We start from the raw sequence: 24,648 nt of genomic DNA, 5'->3' as shown, positions 1-24,648 counted from the left end.
CCATGAGGTTGGAATGCCCAGAGACGGGTTGGAGCCAGTCAATAACTAAAGAACCCCAGGAGAGTCCCTTGGGAAGGCATTCTTGAGAAAGTGACATTAGTATGAAACATGAGTAACGAGTCCTGTTTAGCCAGGTGGCACCCATTCCGGGTGGAAGAAACAGTATGCACAAAAAAGTCTGGCAAGAGAGCACCCAGCCATTCAAGTAACTGCTCTCTCCACGTGCAGGTTCCTCTATGAGCCCAATAGGTTGAGGAGTGGAAGGGAAGCCTTATCTTAAATGAAGGCAGGTAAAGGAGAGGACATGGATCTTTCTTTAAATGCAATTTTCTGCTTGTTTACCAATGATTAACTACCACAATCAATTGTGGCAAAGTTCAGGTCCCTGCATCCTTTGGGACAACAGCGAGATCGTGCCTGGTGCCTGGGGTAATGATAACTGGGATGCGCCCGGGAGGGTCTGACAGCAGGGTTTGTGTTCTGTGTTCTGGACTCAATCAACGGGAAGGCATGGCCGCCCTCTGTGGCTTTGCAGCCACCCCCTCGCTGCTCTTCCTCGTCTGCTTTTCCAGCCCCAGCCGGGCTCCTAGGGCAGATGTGGCAGGAGAGGCGGCAGGCTGGCCCTCTTGAGTACACCGGCCTGTGTCAGGAGGGAGGTGAAAAGGCTTAAGGCTTTATACATTCAAACCAGAAAACCTTATGAAGTAGATATTCATGAGTGATTATCCCCATTTTTCAGATTAGAGGACAGTCTTAGAAAAATTGCGTAGCTTGTCTAAGGAGACAAGTGCAGTCTTTCTCCCAGCCCACCCTCAAGCTGCCTGCTGCCTGTCCCTCCCCCACCCCACCCCGGGTGCCCTTGTCTACACCGGCAGCATTAGCGGCAACAGGCAGGTCACCCACTATGTTTATCCAGTCTTTCATGGGCTGCAGATTGGTTTTGTAAATGCCAGCTCGGTCAGTGCTGTTTGGACTTTAATCTGTTGATTCTGAGGAATCAGGGATGGTTTTCAGCGAGCTGTGTTCAAGAGCTTGGTCATTTGCACATTGCCTCCAAGTGTGTGCTGGGCTGCTCCCCACCCCGCCCGCCCGTGCCTGTGCTCCTCACCACCCACAGGGCAGGTGCCTAGCCAAGAGGTGCCCCTGACCTTGGGTTCACACTGGAGCTGAAAACCTGAAGACACCCATCCGACATGGGGTCACGGGGCCTCTGGGAGTCATTTCTGGAGGTATTGCAGTGCCCTTTTGCTTGGCTTAGACCATTTGCAAGAGAGCCTTGGGAGACGTTTTCCTTTAATCCCACTTATGGGGGAGACCACATAGAAAGGACAGGGCAATTGGCACACTCTTCAGAATAATAAAGAGTTCAATGTGAAACACCCATCGAGGCTCAAGGCAAACGTTGGTTCACCATACAGGAGGGGCACCTGCCTTTGCAGTGTTCAACCTTAGCGGGAAGACAGTGAGGCCCCCTGCCCTGTGATGTGGGAGAGGCGATCGGTGAATGGGTATGGTGTGGATGGAACTCTCTCCAGGTTGCTACTGACTGTGTTTGTGTAGGGCTCCTAGCAAATATGGGAGACGTAGGTAAAGTCGGCCAGTCCCAGTCATCTACCGCACTTCCCAACGAGCTCAGGGAAGCTCTGCTTCCCCCTAATTACAGTCAAGCTCCACGTAGGTTATGCAATAACAAAACCACGTATTTGGATGATTATGCTCTTCCAGTTATCATTTTTAGAATGCCTACTTGGAATTAGAGACAGTCAATAAAAATACCAGTTGGCTCATAGAGAAGGCACCAAGAATGTGCCAGGCACTGTTCAAAGTGTTGTAAAGATTAAGATTTATTTAGTTTCTGCAACAACCTTGTGAGTTGGATACTATTATTATTCTCATTTTATAGATGAGGTTAAGTCGGCCTCAGAAAGGTTAATGATTGGCCATGCACGGCTCACACAGCTAGCGAAACACAGAGACGGTTGCAACTGAGGCAGACAGGTTCTAGAGCTCTTACAGCCTCTTGTGGGCCTGGCTGGCCTTCCGACCCTGCCTTCCACTTCGCAGTTAGAGCTCACATCTCTGAGGGTTTAACAAGGGCCCGTTCTGCTCACTTGGGTTACTTTACTTAAACCTACCCACTTTGCAAGTGAGGAAACTGAGGTGTGGGGGTAAAGTGACTTGCCCAAGGGGACAAAGCGAGCAAGTGGCAGAGAAAGGATTGAATGAACCCAGCATCCTGGACCTCAAGCCCATAGCCTTCACTAAACAGCCTGTCCTCTTGGTTGATCCACACTTAGGATTTTCCACTGTTCCACCTGGTGTCCAGAGTTAGAGGTAAGTACCCATCCGTGCAAAGTCTAAGGCATTTCCCGGTCACTGCTGGCTCTCTGTTGACTTTGCTGAACTGTTTGCTCTATGGGGACAGAAGCTGAGGGCAGTGCTCCCTGTGCAGACCTTTCGTGGACCTAGAAGTCCCGGAGGAGCTTGGTCCCAGACTGAAAATGAAGACAGCTGGGCCGCAGGCGTGGAGGGCCCTGGCAGAGCTGGTTCTTCTCTGTGCTGCTCTGGGTGCTGTCGGTTTGCCTGGCTCCAGGTAAGTGATGGCTACAAATGATTCCCCAATCAGTAATGTGACAGGGAGGATCATGCTGACCGCCTCTTTGTTGCGGGCCGATGGAATAAGGAACAGCTCTCAAAGCAATTTGTGTGCATTTGATAAACGAAGATCAACAACTGTCTTCATATTATTGTGGAACCAAGCATCTGACTTCAACAAACGTTCCCACAAGAAACTGACATGTTTAAATGTGTTTTGTCACGCTGAGAAGAATGGGACACTTGTTCTGTGTTCTGAACAAAGGCCCGGTGTGACTCTTTATGCAAAAGAAGGCTTGTTATGTATGGAAAAAAGAGCCAATTCATGTCAATGATTTTAATTTATGAGAGGGATCCACTGTACCTGCTCATCAACCCAAATTCTTTGGGCCCTCGGGTGTTGTCAGGCTCTCTCTCTCTCTCTCTCTCTCACACACACACACACACACACACACACACATACACATAGAGCCACACGCACACAAACACACACACACACACACACACACACACACACACACACACACACACTCGGTATGTTCCCAGCAGATAAATGCTAACTGATTTATTTCATCATTTTTTGTATTGTTAGTAGGATATAAAACAGGCTAAAGAAAATATCTGAGTGAAAGCTCAGAATTGGGCTCCAAGGAAGAAAGCGCCAGTGATTTGGCCATGGGGGAGGGGGGTCCTCCCCATACACATTGCTCCCCTACCTCATGGTAGGGTCCTCCCCTACCACAAACGCTGAAACACTCAGGTATCCCAGGTCACTTTGCAAGCAAACGTCTGGGAAGAAGGACTGTTAGGGCCATTCCTTTTGATCATTCCATAAATGTTGTCTGAGTACAACCTCCCAATACCCAGTGGGTACTGGCGCTCTATTGAGCCCCCAACTGTCACTGGGCACCGCCCCTGAGACCAGGATGGTGCATGTTCTCAACAAATTGGTACTCAACAAATTGATAATATTATGATTATCAAGATTATCAAGAACCTCAACTCGGCCCCAAGAAGAACCAAGCTGCCAAGGCCTGCCTTATGTGCACACACTATGTATATGCAGAGAAGGAAAAAAGACCCATGGAACTGTGTCTGGAACGCAGGGTGTAAGGGGCTCGTAGCAACCCTTTGCATAGCAGTGACGCCTTCACAAGGCTCCTTGTCAGGCTCTGAGGCTAGAGATGAGTCAGGCACAGAGTTCGTGTTCCCATGGAGAAAGCCAAGCTGTGAGCCCACGCTGTGTGTACTGTTGCGAGAGATGAAATAGGGACAGGTGGGAAGCAAGAGAGGGAGTGACCAGCTCTACTAGGCAGGCAGGGGGCCTGGAAAGGCTTCTAGAAGAGATGGTGTTTGAGCTGAATCTTTCTATAGGAATAGGTGTTTGCCAAATGGCCAAGGGGGTGAAGGATGTTCCGGACGGAGGAATCACCATAGACAAAGGCACAGAAGGAAGAGAAACCTGGTGTGTTTCTGAAACTTCGAGTCTGTTTCAGGAGGCCTTGAGCACAGGCCAAAGTGGGGTGCTGCCAACGACAGGATCAAGTGGGAGTAAAGCAGGATCAGAGCAGGGAGGTGCTGAAGAGCCCTGGGGTGCCATCCCAGGAGCTTGAACCTGACCCTCTAGGCAATGGGGAGCCATTGAAGGGTTCTAAGCCAAGGAGAAACACCATCATATTTATGTATTAAAAGTTCACTCTGATGAAGGAAGTGGAGGTAGGAGTGGGTAAGTAGAGTGCCTTGTTCAATCCTCCAGCCCTGTCTGGAGATGGGTGTTAATCTCTATCCACGCTATGTAGAATAGTAAAATAGCCTCAAAGAGAAGAAGAGACACCCTCAGGTCTCATCAGTCTCAAACCCATGCCTGGATCCAGGTTGGGTGTTCTAGGGTCTCCCTCTGATTTCCCCTGGGATGTCCCGAGCACAGCATGGATTCGAATTCCACGCTTGCAGTGGAGGAAGAGCCTTCAGCTCTGGAGCAGGAGAAGCTGAGAGCTCCCTCCTGTTAGCTGAGGAAGTTTTTTGTCTTTAGTTCTTACAATCAAGTCAGATGGAATCATCACATTGTCAGAAGACCGGTTGTTGATTTATTGCCCCTCTGGGCTAGGCACTTAGAAACATTAGTTCTAATCCCCCGCAACTATTTGAGGTAAGTGCTATTGTTTACGGTTCTACAGAGACAGAAGCCAAGATGGGGATATAGTGTAATTCACAAGGCTACTCACTTCATCTGGAAGAGAATATGGATTCACATCCAATTTTTTTTTTTCTGATTCTGGGGCTCCTGGGTATCCCTGCTCCGTCCTGCCTGTCACACGCATGATCCCCTCCTGAGCTGCAATGTGTCCCTGACTTGCTGGGTCCCTGTGCCGTTTCTCTATCGCTGGACCACACGTTTGTTGCCTTCAGATGTTGCTTTAAATTTCATGACTACAACCACCACTGACAGAGACGGGAGAAATTGAAAACCTGCCACCCAGAAGCTGTCCCTTGTAGCAAGGAGGAAGGATGCCAGTTGAGGAGGGAATGAGGCTGCCTAACAAATTGTGTGTGACAAGAAAGTTGTTGTGTCAGGGGATTTCTACAGAAAGCCAAAATATATTGACACACCCCATCTATATAAGCTGATGGCTTGCAATTTACTGCTGACCTAATCCTGCCTTACTCGATGGATCCATCTTTATTTTGATCAGAGACTCTGGTTAGAAAGAGACGAGGAAGACAGGGATCTGTGAAATACGTCCTGATGTCAGCCATAGCCTTCTATACACCTCGAGGAAAGGTGCATCCCTGCCACGCCTTCTGTAGATGGATATGTTCCAAGGGCTTGGAGAAGGGTGTTTATTGCAGCATTGTTTGCAACTGCAAAACACTGATCAAATGCAAATGTCCTTCAAAAAGAAAAAGAATAAATTCGATGCAATTTATGCCCTTTGATAGAAGATCTAGGTAAAAGAAATGAACTAGCTCTCTTTATGAATCTGCAGGCATTGGGCTCAAGACCTAGAGTTTTGGCTGGCAAATGCAACTTGCACAGTAATATACACGGTATGAGGAAAGCAGTGCTATGTGTTGCGCATACGTATGCATATGTAAAAATATTTAAAGGACTCGAGGGATACATGGAAATTCCTGACAGCAGTTTCTTCTGCAAAGGAGGAGAAGGAAATGGAACTGGGGCTGGCATCTCATGCAGATGCGAAATGTATAGGGTTATTTTTTATTTAAAAAAATGAAAAGACTAGGGGCGCCTGGTTAGACTGGTCGGTTGAGCATCCGACTCTTGAATTCGGCTCAGGTTGTGATCTCAGGGTCATGAGATGGAGCCCGGGGTTCGGCTCTGGGCTCCGTGCGGAGTCTGCTTGTGATTCTCCCTCTCCTCTTCCTCTGCCCCTCCTCCACTCTTGTTCTCGCTTTCTCTCAAATAAATAAATAAATAAGACTTGAAGATAATACTCCAAAACGTTAGTAATTGGCAGTCTTGGGCCGTGAGTATGTGAATGTTTTTTATTTTACTTTCTGTACTTCTCTGGGCATGTTTAAGTGTTCAACACTAAAAAAAGCGCCACATTTTGAATGACAGAGTCAATTCAATGGGTCAAAAGGTCCATCTGGTTTGTTTCTGTAAAAATCCACAGGCGTGAAAGGAACATGCTGTATCCCTACACAGAGGCTGGGATGTACAGATGTGACTTAATGCCAGCCTTTCTTTCAGATTTGCATTCTGCAGTACTAATAACCCACGCGCATCTTAACCGATGTAACTGACAAGCATACAATTTATTCAGCTGATTACTTCATTAGGCTGCCACCTCCATAATGAAAATGGGGTGCAAAACGGAGAGATCTGGGGGCTATCACCACTTTTTAACCAAGTCCTCTCTATAAACGATAATCTTGCCTATTAACGGGCTTTGAAATCTTAGAGAGGAAAATAATTGTGACGCTTAATAGTGTGTGTTTATGCATTACTTATCTACTCAGTCTCAACTGTGGCCCAGAATTGGGTTGATAGTTGCAGAAAACACAATGTTAACGGCGTCTGAATTGGAACAGGAAAGGGGTACCCTGCTGAGCTGTCAAATATATACTTAGGAGAAGCTGAATCACAGACAATATTGTTTGTCAAACCTGGGCAGAATAGTAGGTAAGAGTGCATTCTGAGCCCCCCCACTGGTATGTGGCATCCTGCCTCAAGTAACCGTTTTAAAGCAGCCACCTGTGGTTTCCAGGAGAGTCTTTGACCTTTCGTTAAAGATCCAACTTTACTAGGCAATTGATTTTTGCTGGTCTCTGGGGCAGTTGTGGAGATGGATTTCACTGTAGTTAATATTATCCTCTTTTTAGGACTTTTGCCAAGTGAGAATGTATTGTTAATGACCTTGTCTGGAGTGATGTACAATGTATTTGAGTCGGTGGAAACTACGTGATGCTCTCCCTAATGACTCAATCTTGGGCACGGGCATGGAAGAAGCCCTGCATAGAGAAGGAGGGTACCAGTGGAGTGGGTGCTGGCCCGGCTCCTTTGTGGGCAGCATGGGGAAATGCATCCAGAGGCTCTAGAGTCAAACCGTGAGCTCAGACCCCACGATCACCCCCTGGCTCTGTGACTCTCGGGCATTTCGCTCATCTGTACAAGTGGGATGTCTTCTCACTTTGCTGCGAGAACTCAGTGGGTCAAATAGCTCTCACAGGGCTTGACATGTCCTGGGTGCTCAGCAAATCTGTTTTCTTTCTCCTCTCTCATGCCTTGAAAAGGAACACAGATTACTAGGGAATCTTATTTTGTTATACACTCTTCTTGGTGGAAGAAAATTAAAATCATAATACACCCATCATGTTATGCATGGGGGAAATGGGATGCCTAGACAGATTCACTGCTGTGTTCTTTTATTCACCCTTTTACTGAATGTCCCACTAAATGCCAGGAACTCAAGAAAAAGCCACAGCTGGATGCAGAAAGAAAAAAGGGAAAGAAAAGGAGGAAGGAAGGAAGGAAGGAAGAAGAAAAGACCATCCAGTCCAACCTCTCCTTTCCCAGGGCATAATGCAAAAGTGCACAGTGACGGGGGAGTTGCTTAAAGTCCTGCATCCAGCTGTGGCTTTATTTCTTGTATCTCTATAGCAGGTTAGAGTTTATAAAGTGCTTTTACGTGTCCTCTCTTAGATAACCCTAGAAATAGCCTTGTGAGATAGGCATGACTCTCCCATTATAGAGATGAGAAAAGTGAACGTCACACAGGTGGACAAAGCAGACCAAGAGGTCCCCGCTGCTGACGGACTGCCTTCTGCTCGGAGTTCAGTTCTCTTTCAGCCGTAGCTAGCCAAAGTGCAAGGCACTCAAGTGTTCAGTAACGGTTTGCTGGATGAATTAACCGATACTTGAATGATAAACGAATAGCCTCGCACAACTGAGCACATACGTGTTTATGGAGTGGGGGGGAGGTGGCGGTATGTGTTCTTAATTCTCCTCTGACCCTGTCCTCTCGTGATGACCCCTTAGAGGTGAAAGGCCACACTGTCTGGAGTCGAACGCAGTCAACGAGAGCCTTGCCAAGAGCCGACAGACGCGGAGTGTGGGTGTTGTGCCGATGCCTCTTGATTGTGAACTCTCTAGCTGGTCCTCCTGGACCACGTGTGATCCCTGTCAGAAGAAAAGGGTAAGTACCCTGGCCTTGGGGGAGCTCTAAGCTTCGAGAACCCTTAACTCTCGGCAAGGCTGGCTGAGGCAGTGCTGACAGTGCTTGGCACATAGTAGGACCTCAATAAATGCTGGCTTATTTAGTTAATGCATTAGTTTCCTCTGTGCTGCCTTTCTTTGACCCTTTCTTCATCCTTCCAGTTATTCTCCTGGCACACCTCTCCTTGCTCGTGTTAACAGCCTCCTAGGGAGACTTCCTGCCTCTGACTTTGCTCTCTCACTCCGTCTTCGTGGCACAACCAGGGGAGCTATCAAAACAACAGAACACTTGTCTCTCTCTGACCATTTCTCATTCTTTCTCTGCCTTTATTCATGCTCTTGTGACCCTTCCCACTTCCATCACTGACCAACACCTACTCGTAATCTGAAACTCTACTGATAAGCCACCTCTTCTGAGACCTTCCTTGACTTCTCAGCCCGTTGCATAGTGAGATGGGCAACCTTCTGTGGGCTGTAATAGCTCCCTGTTCTTCCTGTCATATACTTTTCCTTAATTATTTACCTTTCCGTGAAATGAAGGTTTGTCCAATTCTGTTTCTTCAGGGTAGTCCCAATTTTTGGAACTTTTTAGGTGTCCCATAAATCTGTGATGTTTGATCTCATGATATTTTCGGACAACTCTAAGGAAGGGGAAGGCAACTGTGACACTTCCCATGAGGCAGGTGGGCAAACAGAGACTCAGACCCTTCTGGTGGTTCATCAGATTCACCTGGTAATAAGTAACAGGCCTTGAACTCAGGCTTCTGTCTTCTTGTCTAGTGTTCTCCCACCAAAATAAAATAATAATAATAATAATAATAATAATAAGCCACGAGGTCTCTGTAGTATTTGTCCTTCAGGTTCCCATGTCCTAAGAGGGCTGATCCAGGATCCCAGCTCTGAGCACAGCAGACTTGTCAGAGAAAAGAGAATGTCATTTCCCCAACTCCTCAGGACATCAAAGCAGCCATGGACTAAGACCCTAATGAAGCTGTAAAAGTGGGTCCAAGATATTTACACAGTTAACGGGATCTTTATGGAGAGCCGTGCAGGAACCTTCAGTTCCCAAAGTGAGCTTTATTGCTGAAGTTACCAACATCGATCCAATTATCTGTAGAATTGCTTCATCTGCACCATAAACCAGGACGACTCAGCATGAGTCAGCCAGTGAACCAGCCAGAGCTCTTTGCTCGGAGTTCGCGACACACTTGCCCGCAGTGGGTGACATCACTCTCTGCGGGGTCACTGGCTGGCGGCTGATCAAAACCTTTCAACCGGAATTTTGAGATGTCTCCCTTCCATCATTTCTGCACTCCTCAAACCCATTTTGTCTCTGGAGCCTGGGGCTGGTCTTCTAGCTCTCTTCTTTGCAGACCTCACTCTGTCCTGCCAGCCTCTGTCTTCCAGGAAGAAGGACCCTCTGGAAATGCAAAGGGACATGGGTGAATGGTTGTCTGCATTTTGCTGGGTGGCGGAGATTGGATTTCCAGATGCCATACAAGTAATAACTGTGGTTGGTTAACACGGCATTCTTCCAAGGGGTTGTTATCCTGGTTTGTATCCTTTCGTTGCACCAAACTCTTACCTACAACTAAGATTTGAAAGCCGCTAACTCTGCTAATTTTCCCCCCATAACTGTTTCTCATTGCCTCATAATGAAACACTAAATCTAACCTCATTGAAGCTTGGGAGACCCTGCATGACCTGCCCCCCTGCCTATACCTCCCCCCAGCTCTGGCCACATCTGCCCTCATATACTCATCTCTCCAGCCATGATGAACTTCTTTTTGTTTTCTGGAATGAGGCACACTCCAGTCTCTCAGGTTTGGTATAGCAATTTTCTCTACCCAGGTGACTCTTCTCGACCCTCCTCACACCACCTCTTCCTGTTTACCTGACATCTCTACTCATCTTTTGGGTCTCAGCTTAGTTGTGACTTCACTCTCTCCTGAGTTTGCATCGGGGGTGCCCCCTGTCAACGTACAGAGCGCTCTGTCCCTCCATCATGGCGGCCATCGCACCGTGTTGTCACTGCCTGGTGCTTACCATCATTACCACCACCATCTGCGACGACCTCCTTGAGGGCAGGCTAGAGGGCAGGACTATGATTAAAAACAAATAAGCGGTTATGGAATGAATGAGTTATGGGGATGAAAGGTAGAGCATAGGGAGTATAGTGAGTTGTATTGTGATAATGTTGTATGGTGACTGATGGTGAGTATGGTGACTGACTCACACTATGGTGAGCATAACATAATGTACAGAGTTGTGGAGTCTCTATGTTGCACACCTATACACCAATGAGTAATGCTGTCAACTATATACTTCGATTGAAAATAAAAGGAAGGCAAGGGTGAACACCTACCCTGTTCAACATTGGGTGGCTGAATTAAGGTTCTGGAAATTCAGTTTTTTTGGAATAAGCAAACAGGAGGTTAGAGAACTATGGACTGCTAAAAATTATCAATAATAATAAAGAAAAACAAGTACAAGAAACCGTGTGCCAACTATGTACCGGAAAACATCATGAGATTTCATATAGAAATCATATATGTAATTGAAACTCCGTCATTGTACATTTAGGTCATTCGTTACCCCTATTTTGTAGATTGATAAATTGAGATCACAGAGATAAGGTAACTTGCCAACATCATGTCACTCCAAGGTATCAGAGTTAGGTGCACCTGCTTTTTCATTTATAAGATATAGAATAAACAAGAATACATGAATCGACCTATTGGCTTGAAACTGTCAAGCAAAGCTGATTGCAACATGGACCCTTGAGTGTATCCCTCAGTTCCTGAGGCCCCCGGAGGCTCTGCCCTTGGTTCACCTTGCTCCTCTCTGCCATAGTACAGACATGTCTACTTGCTCCAGCCATCTCAGTTCTATGGGGAACCGTGTAACTTCTCTGACAAGGAAGTTGAAGACTGTGTTACCAGCAGACCATGCAGAAGTCAACTGCGTTGTGAAGGCTTTGTGTGTGCACAGACAGGTATAACGGGCTGCAAGAGTGGGAGGGGAAATGTAGCAAATGAGGTGATGACACCTGATGATGGGGGGACCAGCCGTTACCTAGTGCTCAAGGTCAGGGTCATGTATCAGGCCGAGAGGCCTCCTTGATATCTCCCTTTATGGGTGTTATTTCACAAAAACAGCCCTATAAATTAGGTGTTGATATTATTTCCATTTAATGAATTGGGAACTTGAGACTTGGGGAAGTTACTTGCTCAAGATCAGACAGCAGGTAAGTAGAAGAGCTGTGATTAGAAATTGGGGAATGCACATTACATCCATTGACATGAAGGCCACCCAAAGTGTCTGTGCTGAAATCAGTAATCCTGAGTCAAGTCTTCTTCTGACTTTGTGGCCTATGAGAAGTCATTTAATCTTTCTGCATGTTGGTCCTCTCAATAGAAAGTTGGAAGTGATGTTAACACCTTATAAGCATGCTCTGAGCAATAGTCAGTAAGAAATTTTTGATTAAGGGAAAGAAGGAGAAAAAGGACAGACGGACGGACAGGGGAAGGACGGAGCATACAAATGAATGATCATCTGCTGTGAAACTAAGTAAACACTCGTCTTTCCAACTCGTTTATCTTGCGAATTCAAGCGAACCCATGTCTCTCTATTTTTCCAAGTCTCCAGCAAAAATATGAATATTTGGATCCGAATTATCTCAATGGGAGATGCAGCTCTCCACATTCACTATACCCATGTGGACTGTGCTTTGGGCGTATTTAAGAAAGAGTTAGAGATTTTTAGAGCTATTTCCAGGGCTTATTGCAAATGCAGAGTTGTATGTAATAAATCTGAAAGATTTTACAGCGTGTCCATGGACTCATTATGGCCAGTGTTCCATGATTCTGACCGAAGCCATAATGGTTATTCAGGTAGGCTTTAGTTTAAGTGCCTTGTAAGAAACATTTGAAGAGCAGATTGACATTCTGCTTTTAATATTGGTTAAAAGTGATCGGACACATCTAAGGAAAGAGGGTCACTTGTCTTACAGGCTTTATCTCACAAGAATATACAAATAAAAGAGTCAAATCGGAGGTGGGGGGGAAGGGAAGCCTTTGAAGGAAGAAAAGTGTTACAAATGTTGAACATAGAGACCAGATATTTTTGGAGTTTAAAAATAAATGGCTGTGGTGTTGAAGGCAGTGCTATTTAGTGGGAAGCATTTGTGATTAGAAAGTTATAATTTCTAATCCTGCTGCAAATGTTTGCCAGTCTTGTGCATTTGGCCCACCAAAACAATAAGAAGGGTATTCACACTTACCTAGAACTTACCATGAGCCTTTACTCTTCCACTTATTCATTTAACCCACCAACAACCCTGGGAGGGTAGGTATGATGACTTCCCCATTTTACAGGTAAGCAAACTGAGGCAAGGAGGTCAGGTAAACTGTGGAAGGTCACCCAGCTAGCACTACTTGTAGGACCTTCCAAACCCACCTCACCTCACCAGCCTCAGGGAGAGAAGTCTAGACTTCCCTCCTGTCTGGCCATTTCAATCCCAGCCAGGCAGACACTTTCCCTTCCTCCTCCCTTAATAACCTCCCCTTCAAGAGCATTTAGAAGTGCAACACTGGCTTCTTGGGGGGGGGGGGAGATACACTGTTAATGCCTTTACTGATCCACCCTGATACACAAGGACTAATCAAAATGGCCTTAAAGGTCCAGCGAAATGTCTGGCACATAGTAGGTGCGCACACCACCTTTGTTCCCCTCTTGGCAGCCACAGGACTATGGGTAACGCCCTTTCTCCTTCCAGGGAGGTGTGTAAACCGTAGACTTCTCTGCAACGGGGACAATGACTGCGGAGACCAGTCTGATGAAGCGAACTGTAAGAAGATTTTAAAAAAATGTCAGCATGAAATGGAGCAGTACTGGGCAATTGGCCGTCTGGCCAGTGGGTAAGTTACTATCCTCCTGTTGTGTAGATGGGAAGGCACGGAATCAAATGGAAGTCTGGAGGGGAGGAAGGGAGCGGATATTAACACGATTCTTTCCTTTCTGAAAAAAGATTGTAGTGGAAGTGGACATTTGTAGCTGCCCTCTGAAGAAGGTTCCAGGGAGCTCCAGGAGCACGTCCCAGGGACACATAGAGGCCACACGGAGGGCTGGGTTAGGAACATAGGTGAGGAACAGTAGCTGTGCATGAAGACCATATGGGCTTTATGCCAGGGCTGGGGATGAACGTTTATTTAACACTTACTGTGTGACTGTATTATGTGCTTTCTAAGCATTACCTCTGAATCCTACTGACAATGTGTAGGAGAGACATTTTGTGTGTTTTTTTTTCCCTAAGATTTATTTATTTACTTTAGAGAGAGAGAGAGAGAGAGAGAGAGAGTGCACTCATGCTGGGGAGAGGGGAAAAGAGAAGGGGAGAGAGATTTTTTTTTTAAAAGATTTTATTTATTTGTCAGAGAGACAGAGAGACAGAGAGCACAAGCAGGCAGAGTGGCAGGCAAAGGCAGAGAGAGAAGCAGACTCCCTGCCAAGCAAGGAGCCCGATACAGGACTTGATCCAGGGACCCTGGGATCATGACCTGACCTGAAGGCAGCAGCCTAACTGACTGAGCCACCCAAGCGACCCGAGAGAGAGATTCTTAAGCAGACTCCGTGTGGAACCCATTGTTAGGCTCGATCTCATGACCCTGAGACTGTGACCTGAGGCAAAACAGGAGTTAGACACTCGACCCACTGCACCCCCCCCCCCAGGCACCCAGACAACTTGTAGGGGAGGTTTTATCTCTTTCTGTATCTCTAGGCCCAGCATAGGTTCTGGTCCAGAGGTTGGGTTCCTAGGTAGTTAGTGAAGAAATGGATCCCTGAGATGGGTTTTCAGTCAGTCAGGGTTTCAAACTTCTGGGGGCCTCTGAGTTGCTCAGTCCTCTGGAGATCAGAGAAGCAAGGTCAGAAAGGACCAAAGTAGCCTGGTGTTTGCCCTCCCTTTCTGCCACATTCTACAGCTCTTAGCCTCCAGGAGGAAACGTGAAAGCCTCCCCTCACATGCACTAGAAATCATTGTATATGAGGCAGCCTGGGGAAAACAGTAACCCTGAGTGGAATTCACCCTCTTCTTAAGCAAAAATCAAATCTCACTGCTTAAAGGTTGCCATTAGAGAGAAAGAGAGAGAGAGAGAGAGTCTCCTATGGAGAGAGAGAGAGAGAGAGTCTCCTATGGATAAGACCTGCTCTCAGCACCATCTTATAAGCTAGTTATTATAATCCACACCTCCTCAGTAAAGAAACTGAGGCCTGGAAAAGGTAAGAGAGTTCCTGGGGGTCACATAACTGAGAGGGTGATGGAGCAGACATTCCAAGCCCAGGAGTAGAGCCACAGCGGACCGTGTAGGAGGGGACAGAATGACTGCTCACTGGCCATGGAACCTCAGGTGAGGCATGCCTCTATGTGGGACTTTGGTTTTGCCACCCGGAGAGGGAAATCAACAATACCCTTCTCTCAAGTTCTATGAGGATCAAATAAGCTCATGGGATGGTAGCAGACAAGTGAGAGGCAGCTTGTGCAGGGGGAAGGATGCCGGCTGGCAGTGAGACCTTGTCAGGTTAGTTACCTCGCTTTCCTCCTCTGTGAAATGGGAATCATCATCTCCATCACTGTCTCGTAAGGACTAATCCTTATAAGGAACCAGTATGTGTAAGCTGACTACAATGGCTGCCTCCACTAAGCAAGCACCACACTGTACTGATTAAATAAAATATAGACATTATTACAGTACACGAAACTCTGATACAGGAAAGAGAGCCCAAGACAATTCTGTTAGGACCAGAATCGAGGCCAGTGCACAGAGCTGAGAGAAGACAGAGCTCTCAGTGGTAATCTGAGCTGGTCAGGAATGGAAGCCTGCCTTCAGAGGCAGTGAGAAATAAGGCTACAGACTGGATTTTCATCTCTTCTAAATTGACATAATGACATCTGCCCCGGGCTTGGCGGGACGCTCTGTAAGGTGATCCGTAGGTAGCATTACCCACTGCTGTGTCTGTTTCTAGTTGGCTCCTCAGTAAATGATGATTGTTTGGTGTCTTGTGATGGAGATCGTATAAAGTTTAAGATGGAAACCACCACCCTCAAGGGCACTCAAGGTACCATGCTGTCTTGGCAATCACAGCTTTGTATTATAGCTTGAAATCAGGCAACATGCCCCCAGCTTTGTTTTTCTTTTTCAACATTTCCTTAGCGAGTCAGGGTTTTTTCTGGTTCCATACAAATTTTAGGATTATTTGTTTCAGCATTTTGAAAAATGCCATTGGTAATTTGATAGGGTTGGCACTGAAAGTATTGATTACTCTGGGCAGCATAGACATTTTAACAAGTTTATTCTTCCGATCCATGAGCATGGAATGTTTTCCCATCTTTTTCTGTCTTCTTCAATTTATTTCATGAGTGTTCTATAGTTCCTTGAGTACAGATCCTTTACCTCTTTGGTTAGGTTTATTCCAAGGTATCTTATGGTTTTTGGTGCTATGATAAATGGAATCGATTCTCTGATTTCTCTTTCTACAGTTTCATTCTTAGTGTATAAGAAAGCAACTGCTTTCTGTGCATTGATTTTGTATCCTGCCACATTATTGAATTGCTGTATGAGTTCTAGTAATTTTGGGATGGAGATTTTGGGGGTTTCCATATAGAGTATCAACCACATCATTTGCGAAGAGAGAGATTTTTTCTTCTTTGCCAATTTGAATATATTTTATTTCTTTTTGTTGTCTGACTGCTGTTGCTAGGACTTCTAGTACTATGTTGAACACCAGTGATGAGAGTGGGCATCCCTGTCCTGTTCCTGATCTCAGTGGGAAGGCTCTTAGCTTTTTCCCATTGAGAAAGATATTCTCTGGGTTTTTCATAGATGGATTTTATGAAGTGAGGAATGTTCTCTCTGTCCCTATAATCTGGAGAGTTTTAATCAGGAAAGGGTCCTGTATTTTGTCAAGTGCTTCTTCTATATCAATTGAGAGGACCAGGTTGTTCTTGTCTCTTCTCCTCTTATTTATGTGTTCTATCACATTGGTTGATTGGCAAATGTTGAGCCACCCTCAACATTTAAATCCCACCTGGTCAAGATGGATAATCCTTTTAAGGTACTGTTGGATCCTATTAGCTAGGATCTTGTCAAGAATTCTGGCACCCATATTCATCAGGGATATTGGTCTGAAATTCTCCTTTTTGATTAAAAGCTTCTGCACAGCAAAGGAAATAATCAACAAAACAAAGAGGCAACCCACAGAATGGGAGAAGATATTTGCAAATGACATTACAGACAAAGGCTGATATCCAGATCTATAAAGAACTTCTCAAACTCAACACCCAAAAAACAGATAATCAAGTAAAAAAATGGTCAGAAGACATGAACAGACACTTTTTCAAAGAAGACATATGAATGGCTAACAGACACACAGGAAAATGTTCATCATCATTAGCCTTCAGGAAAATTCAAATCAAAACCACATTGAGATACCACCTTACACCAGTTAGAATGACAAAAATCAGCAAGGCAAGAAACAACAGATGTTGGAGAAGTTATGGAGAAAGGGGAACCCTCTTACACTGTTGGTGGGAATGCAAATTGGTGCAACCACTTTGGGAAAACAGTGTGGAGGTTTCTCAAAAAATTAAAAATAGAGCTACTCTATGACCCAGCAATTGCTCTATTGGGTATTTACCCCAAAGATACAGATGTAGTGAGAAAAAGGGACACATGTACCCCAGTGTTCATAGCAGCAATGTCCACAATAGAAAGAATGGAGACTCCCTTCAACAGAAGAATGGATAAAGAAGATGTGGTCCATATATACAATATAATATTAATCAGTCATCAGAATGGATGAATACATCAACATGGGTGGGACTGGAGGAGATTGTGCTAAGTGAAATGAGTCAAGCAGAGAATGTCAATTATCATATGGTTTTACTTCTTTGTGGACCATAAGGAGTAGCATGGAGGACATTAGGAAAAGGAAGGGAGGAATGAAGGGGGAGAAATGAGGGTGGGAGACAATCCATGAGAGACTGTGGACTCCAGGAAACAAACTGAGGGTTTTAGAAGGGAGAAGCATGAGGGTATGGGTGAGCCTGGTGATGGATATTCAGGAGGGCATGGAATGTGTGGAATAGTGGAAGTTATATGCAAAATATGAATCATGGAATACTACATCAAAAACTAATGATGTACTGTATGATGACTAACATAACATAATAAAAAAAGCACTCAATATAATGGGACAACAGATACACAAATAATATCAAATATTTATCATAGGCTGGGCAGTGTTGAATACCTAACAAACATGGGCATATGTAATCCTCACAACAGCATGAAGCAGGAATTGTCCTTGTGTGAATTTTTAAAAAGTAACACACAAAGTATTTGCCCCAGGAGTACAAGTCTGTGATTCATCAGTCTTACATAATTCACAGCACTAACCACAGCACATACCCTCCCCAATGTCCATCACCCAGCCACCCCATCCCTCCTACCCCTCTCTCCTCCAGCAACCCTCAGTTTGTTTCCTGAGATTAAGAGTCTCTTATGGTTTGTCTCCCTCTATGGTTTGGTCTTGTTTCATTTTTCCCTCCCTTCCTCTATGATCCTCGTCTTATTTCTCAAATTCCTCATATCAGAAAGATCATATGATAATTTTCTTTCTCTGATTGACTTCTTTTGCTTCGCATAATACCCTCTAGTTCCATACACATCATTGCAAATGACAATATTTCAATTTTTGATGGCTGCATAGTATTCCATTATGTGTGTGTGTGTGTGTGTGTGTGTGTGTGTGTGTGTGTGTATACATTCCACATCTTCTTTATCCATTCATCTGTCATCTAGGCTCTTTCCACAGTTTGGCTATTGTGGACATTGCTGCTATAAACATTCAGGTGTACGTGCCCCTTTGGATCCCTGCATTTGTATCTTTAGGATAAATACCCAGTAGTGCAATTGCAGGGTCGTAGGGTAGCTCTATTTTCAACTTTTTGAGGAACCTCCATGCTGTTTTCCAGAGTGGCTATACCAGCTTGCATTCCCACCAACATTCCTTTCTCCACATCCTTGTTAACATCTGTCATTTATCTCACTGTGGTTTTGATTTGTGTTTCCCTGATGCTGAGGAATGTTGAGCACTTTTTCATTTGTTTTTGGTCATTTGGATGTCTTCTTTTCAGGAAACCAAGGTACAGAGAGGTTAGCTGGTTTGCCTGAGGTCACATTGCTAGGAAATGACAGAACAGGGATTTGACCCCAGGTATCTGACCCCAGAGTCCCTGTTCTTACCTATTTTGCTTAACCATTCTCATATGGAAAGTATACACATATAGGGTAACCCTTGCTTGAGGGGACAGGCACAGGGTCTTAGGAAGGCCTCTAGCTTTAGCACAGCCAGTGTTGGTCGAGGCTTCCCATGAGGCAACAACAGAGCTCAATCTTGAAAGACAAGTAAGAGACAAAACACTGAGCAGCTAGAAGGGCATTCTGGGCACAGGGAGCAGAAGCTCCACAACAGAGAAGGAGCAGAGCAGATTGAAGGAACAGCAAGCTTCTCCCAATGACTGGGAATAGGGTATATGATCATGGTCTGGAAGGGCCACGGAGGAAGCCAGAAAGCTGGTTTGGACCACCTACCAAGGACCTTGAATGCTATACCAAGGAGTTTGGGTTTCCTGCATTGGAGTCCGCCAGTGAAGATGACATAGTCTGATGACCCTAACCTCTCCCCCCTTTCCATGCCTTCCCTGCAGGATAAATATGTTCACCAACAGATTTGAGGGCCCGGTCCTGGATCACAGGTATTACGCCGGTGGATGCTCCCCCCATTACATACTGAACACGAGATTCAGGAAGCCCTACAATGTGGAGAGCTACTCCCCACAGGTATGTGAGAACCAGGGAGCCTTTGCAGGGCAGTGGAGGGAGCACATACAAAGGAGCCAGCCAGCAGGGAACCGAGGCCCAGCCCTGTGGCTTGCTAGCTGGGGGCGTGTGGATGCATCCCTCTTTCTCTTTGAGCATCAATTCTTTATGCGTACAATGGACAGTTCTTTTCCTCAGGACAGAGAGGCCAGGCTGGCGTACCACAGGCGGTCATGGCAAGAGTTGCAGGAGCTGAACTGGGCAAGCAACAGTAGCAAAGCTGGCAGGGAAGACAGAAGTAGGGCTGCAGATTTAGAGTCTCATAGACCTGGTGGCTCCTCAGGAGGGCAGCTGAGTCAGCCTATGTGATCTGAGCCTCCGTTCCCCCCTCTTTCACGGGGGGGGGGGTGGGGTGGTGGTGCTGGGAAGGTTCTGCCCCACAGGGAGAGGATTAGTGAGACTCCATGTGTCATTGCGGAACACACACAGTCAGCACGTGGCTTCCTGGGGAGAGGGAGCATGCTCAGCACGGATAAACTGCTTTCCTGTGGTTACTGCCGAGCCCTCACCTATCAGAACCAGCATTCTGCTAAGGTTTTGAAGTCATAACGTGCTCTGTCCATCTAAGCCTGTGTTCCTACAGACATGCCCACTTCAAAGTAGAGCTCACAGACAGTGGGAGGCTGGGACAGGCTCTGACCACAGCGCGCGTGCATGCGCACCCGCACCCGCGCGCGCCCGCGCACACACACACACACACACTGGAGATCAAGGGAAGGACGTGGGTTCCAGGCCTGGCTCTGCCCCATCCCAGTCTTACTTTAGGTGGAGCTCCTTCTCCACACTGGGCCCCAGCTTCCTTGTCTGTGAGATAAGCAGGCTGGACTACATATGAGAGAGTAGTTGAGGAGAGTTTCTACTTTTATTTTTTTTTTTAAGATTTTATTTATTTATTTGACACACAGAGAGAGAAATCACAAGTAGACGGAGAGGCAGGCAGAGAGAGAGGAGGAAGCAGGCTCCCTGCTGAGCAGAGAGCCCGATGTGGGGCTTGATCCCAGGACTCTGAGACCATGACCTGAGCCAAAGGCAGGTTAACCCACTAAGCCACCAGGTGCCTGAGTTTCTACTTTTAAAATCATGCAGTCCTGAGGGTTAGGTTACTACTTCCTCCTCCTCCCACTCTTCCTCCTCCTCCTCTTCTCCCCACACATACTTACTGGCCGAAAAAGAGACATAGACAAGCACAGCCTGCCCCACCATGCCCACTGCCACCCACATGGTCTCTCCTTTCAAGGGAGGATCTCAGAGCAGCCATTTATCATCCTGGTTAAAGTAGCCCCCGACCTGCCAGGACACATGTCATAAGTTTCCTCTCTGCAGAGCCCGTGTCTTCTGAGGGCCGTGTCAGGTGAAGTGTGTGTTTTCCCCATGTAGACTCCATCCCCAGAATGCGCCAATGGGAGGAAAAGCCATCGTCTCTGTGTTACACATGAAGAAACTGAGGCATATGAAAGTCAAGTTGGTCACCCAAGGTTGTTCAGCTGGAAAACACGTTCTACCCCAGGCCATGCTGGGAATCCCTTCCTCAGCAGCTGAGTGTTTATGCAACCAGAAGCTGACATCTGGGGGGTGGAGTCCACTGGGGACGGGTCCCTCCAAGGCCATCCAGGCAGTGTCTTTGGCAGCTCCCCTATGCACAGAACAATGAGCACTGATTTTTGAGCAAACAGCTCTTCTACGTTCTCTGGAAGGCTCTTTCCCACCATGTCACTTCATTCCCACCTTTGACCAGACTTTGTCGGCAGTCGGCTGCTCCCTCCTTACAGCCTCCTCACTGGCCTGTCTCTCTGACCCCAGATTCATCCCCTCCAGTCCAACCCCTGTGTTTTACCAAAGGGAATTTCTAGAGGCTCAGCTATGCCCCTGTTAGCTCATCTTTGGATCAAGTCCAAATTTCAGAGCAAGTAATGCAGACACCTCAACATTTTGATGCCAGCACATTCCCTCACAACGCCTGTCCCTTCACATTCACTGTTGCATCTTCTGGGTCGACCACACCAGAATCCCAGCACTTTGTAGAACACATCCTGTTCATTTCCACCTACGTGCCTTTGCCTAAGCCATGTCCCCGAGCCCTCGGGAGAACCCAAGTCGAGCCCCCACCTGAGTTTTGCCCATAGTCTGTCTCTCCTTCTGGATTGGGAGCCATGGGGCTAGAAAACACAGTCAGCCTTGAGGTTTCTATATCCAGAGCCTCCAGTTGAGATCCTTACCATAAGAATATATTCTTACACCATAAGAATGCAAAGGATATCTGTTGACTTGTATGGAACTGATGTGAGTCAAATGAAATAGAAAGCATTTTCTTTTTTCCTCCTTTAGACCCAAGGCAAATACGAATTTGCACTGACAGAGTATGAATCGTACTCAGATTTTGAAAAAAATGTCACAGAGACCGAAGAAAGCAAGTTTAGTTTCAACTTTGGTTTTAAAATACCTGGAATAGTTGAACTTGGTATGAACTTGAAAGATGAAAATAGCAAACAATTTATTAGAAGAATCAAACGATTCTCTCACACTGTAAGTACCCTTTGTTGTTCTTTAATTTCTGTATATCCATTTGAGTTTTCATGCTATATTTTTTAGTTTTCTTCTATATTTGTGTTCTCTCACTTTCTAATAGAGTTTACCCCATGGTTTTCCTTTTTTTTTTTTAAGATTTATTCATTTAAGAGAGAGAGAGAGCACACAGTGGGGAAGAGGGAGAGGAGCAGGCAGGCTCCCCACTGAACGTGGAGTCCGACGCAGGGCTCGATCCCAGGACCCGGAGATCATGACCTGAACTCAACGGACTGAACCACCCAGGCTCCCTTCCCCGGGTTTTCATCAAGGTTTAGATTGTAGCTTTTCCAGATCAGATCATCTCGGGAGGTGTTCCAGCCCCCAGCACGTTAACTCCTAAACGTTCTGTGGAAGCTCCCTCCAGAATGTCACCCCAGAACTCTTCTTCTCTGACTTCTCAGAGCATTTGGTGGGGTCAACTGCGCCATTGCACACCTGCCCCTCCTGCGTGTTTGCTGCTCCTTATCGCTTCCCTTTCCGGGTTCTAATCTCCCCACCTGCTCTTTATTTAATTCATGACCATCTTCTCTTCTTATCCCTCGACCACGCCGGGTGATGACAACTTCCATTCTCCTCCCCTACCCCCATCCCCACCCCCCGCCACCAGGGCAAGCTGCGCGCCTTCCTCACTGTTTCTGACCTTCCTGTTATGCTTTGACCTGCACCGCACACTCTTACAGGCCTCATTACCTGAAGTCCTCATGTACACTCCAGAGCAAGCTCTTCCTCCCCTATTTTCTCCATTAAATAGCATTTGTTTCTTTCCAATTTCCTAGGCGAAGCATTGCAGAATCATGGTTTGCTCTCTCTCTTTTCTTCATTTCCACATTATTGGCCACCAAATCCTTCGGTGTCACTCTCCCATATTTCTTTTTTCTTTTTTTTTTAAAGATTATTTACTTATTTATTGGACAGAGAGAGACACGGCGAGAGAGGGAACACAAGCCTCCAGGGGGAGTGGGAGAGGGAGAAACAGGTTTCCTGCTGTGCAGGAAGCCTGATGCTGGGCTGGATCCCAGGACCCTGGGATCATGACCTGAGCCGAAGGCAGATGCTTAACGACTGAGCCACCCAGGCACTCCGACTCTCCAATATTTCTCAATCTAACTCTGGTTATATCTTAACTAGCCCAGACCTTGGACCTCTTGCTTGGTCCCCCTGAAGGGTCTCCTTCTCCCGACTTCTCCTTCAGATGTATGTGCTGCCAGAAAGACGTTTCTAGGATACTAATCTAACCCTGTCACCTGCTCCCTCTTGCCTGTAAGATGAGGGTCAGAGCCCATGAGTTGGTGGAAGAGGAGTAATTGGACCAGGAAGTAATGGGATATGATGTCGGAGAAGCAGGTGACAGGCAGCCTTGGGGAACCTTGAATTCCTCAGCCAGAAAGGTGCATTTTGTTCTCTTGTCCCCGAGCGTTTTCAACATGAGTGCGATATGTTAGAAAATGGATCTGAGCTGACCATGGAGGAGATCAAGTCACCTGTGATGCTTCATAGGAGGAAAAAGTGGTGAAGGGAGCTCAGAAAGGTCTACCGACCAACAGAAAATGAGTAGTAAACGTTAACGTGATTGTTACAGTCTTTGCATGTTTTTCCTTACCTTCTAGGCTCTGTTCCACTTGGGGGCACAGGCTGTTTCTTTTAACTTTGGGCTTAGGATGGCACTTAGTAGGTGCCTAAGATGGAAATAGAGTGATGAAGGGTGGAACTGATGAGAAGGAACGTACTTCATTGGGGAGCAAAAGAAGGGTGCCATCTGTTTACTCCTTTTCTCCTGCTCCCCACCGCCCCTCCCACGCCCACCTCCCTGATTCAAACAGCCAGTTACAGTGTGCTTACAGTATTCTGGGTGTTAGAGTAGACTTGAGGCCTAGAGACAGATCCACTCTCATTCTTGCCTTCAAGCTCACAGTCTAGGAGAAGAGGCAAACATGTATGCAGGTAACTAATGATTAATATATGCATCGGTTGTAATACAGGAGGGTGCGTGCTCTGAAGGAAACAGCAACAAAATGCAGTGCTGTCCTGGAGAATGGAGTGCATGTCTGGGAAATTCAGGGATAGTGTCACACAGGCAGCAGCTGCTGAGCAGTTGCTTAAAAATATAAGTAGATGTGCATCCGGCAGAAAAGGCAGGGAAGAGCATTTAAGGCAGAAGGAATAGCATGTGCAAAATTGTGTTATGAAGAGAATGGCAGATTTGAGGAACAGTGAGAAGTTGGACTGATGCTGATGTAGGGTGTGGTGGTGGGAAATAGGAAGGTATGTATGGGGAGGCGTACTCACTACCAGGGGACAGAGTGGGAGTTCCTGTGTTCACAGTAAGGGAGCAGATTTTATTCGGAGACAATGATAGAGAGCCAATGCAGGGTTTTGTTTTAAGTCCAGAGGTACCTCATAACCCAGGCATACCTCAAAGATACTGCAGGCTTGGCTCCAAACCACTGCAATGAAGTGCATGTAAAGTGAGTTAAGCAAAGTTTTTGGTTTCCCAGTGCACACACGAGTTATGTTCACGCAATACTGCCGTCTCTTAAGTGTGCAATAGCATTATGTCTAAAATTACAACGGACATACCCTAATTAAAAATACTGCTAAAAATGCTAACCGTCATCTGAGCTTTCAGCAAGTCACCGTTACTGATGACCGTACCAAGGATCATAATAAAGAAGATGTTGAAGTATGGCAAGAATCACCCGCATGGGGCACAGAGACACAAAGTGAGCAAACGCTGTCGGAAAACGGTGCCGACCGCTTTGCTTGACACAGGCTGCCACATACCTTCAGTTTATAAAAAAACATAGCATCTATGAAGGGCAATGAGAGAAGGCATGTGTGGGATACTCCCAGAGTTTTAAGACATCAGCT

General features: G+C 46.3%; 1 protein-coding gene across 1 annotated transcript in view; it reads left to right on the top strand.

Annotated features, from left to right (window-relative positions):
- Positions 1-1,990: 1,990 nt before the first annotated feature.
- The window catches only part of C8B (complement C8 beta chain), a 41,018-nt gene continuing 18,360 nt past the window's right edge, over positions 1,991-24,648 (top strand). The window contains exons 1-7 of the mRNA XM_082688111.1: positions 1,991-2,334; positions 2,426-2,593; positions 8,099-8,255; positions 11,129-11,270; positions 13,053-13,194; positions 19,044-19,176; positions 21,541-21,738. Of these exons, the coding sequence (XP_082544237.1) occupies positions 2,502-2,593; positions 8,099-8,255; positions 11,129-11,270; positions 13,053-13,194; positions 19,044-19,176; positions 21,541-21,738 (864 nt within the window). The 5' untranslated portion in view covers positions 1,991-2,334; positions 2,426-2,501. The remainder of the gene's footprint in view (positions 2,335-2,425; positions 2,594-8,098; positions 8,256-11,128; positions 11,271-13,052; positions 13,195-19,043; positions 19,177-21,540; positions 21,739-24,648) is intronic.

This window comes from Mustela nivalis (assembly GCF_964662115.1).
Source record: "Mustela nivalis genome assembly, chromosome: 10".
Classification (NCBI taxonomy): Eukaryota; Metazoa; Chordata; class Mammalia; order Carnivora; family Mustelidae; genus Mustela; species Mustela nivalis.
Note: the sequence above shows the minus strand (reverse complement) of the source record. Positions and strands in the feature narration are given on the sequence as shown.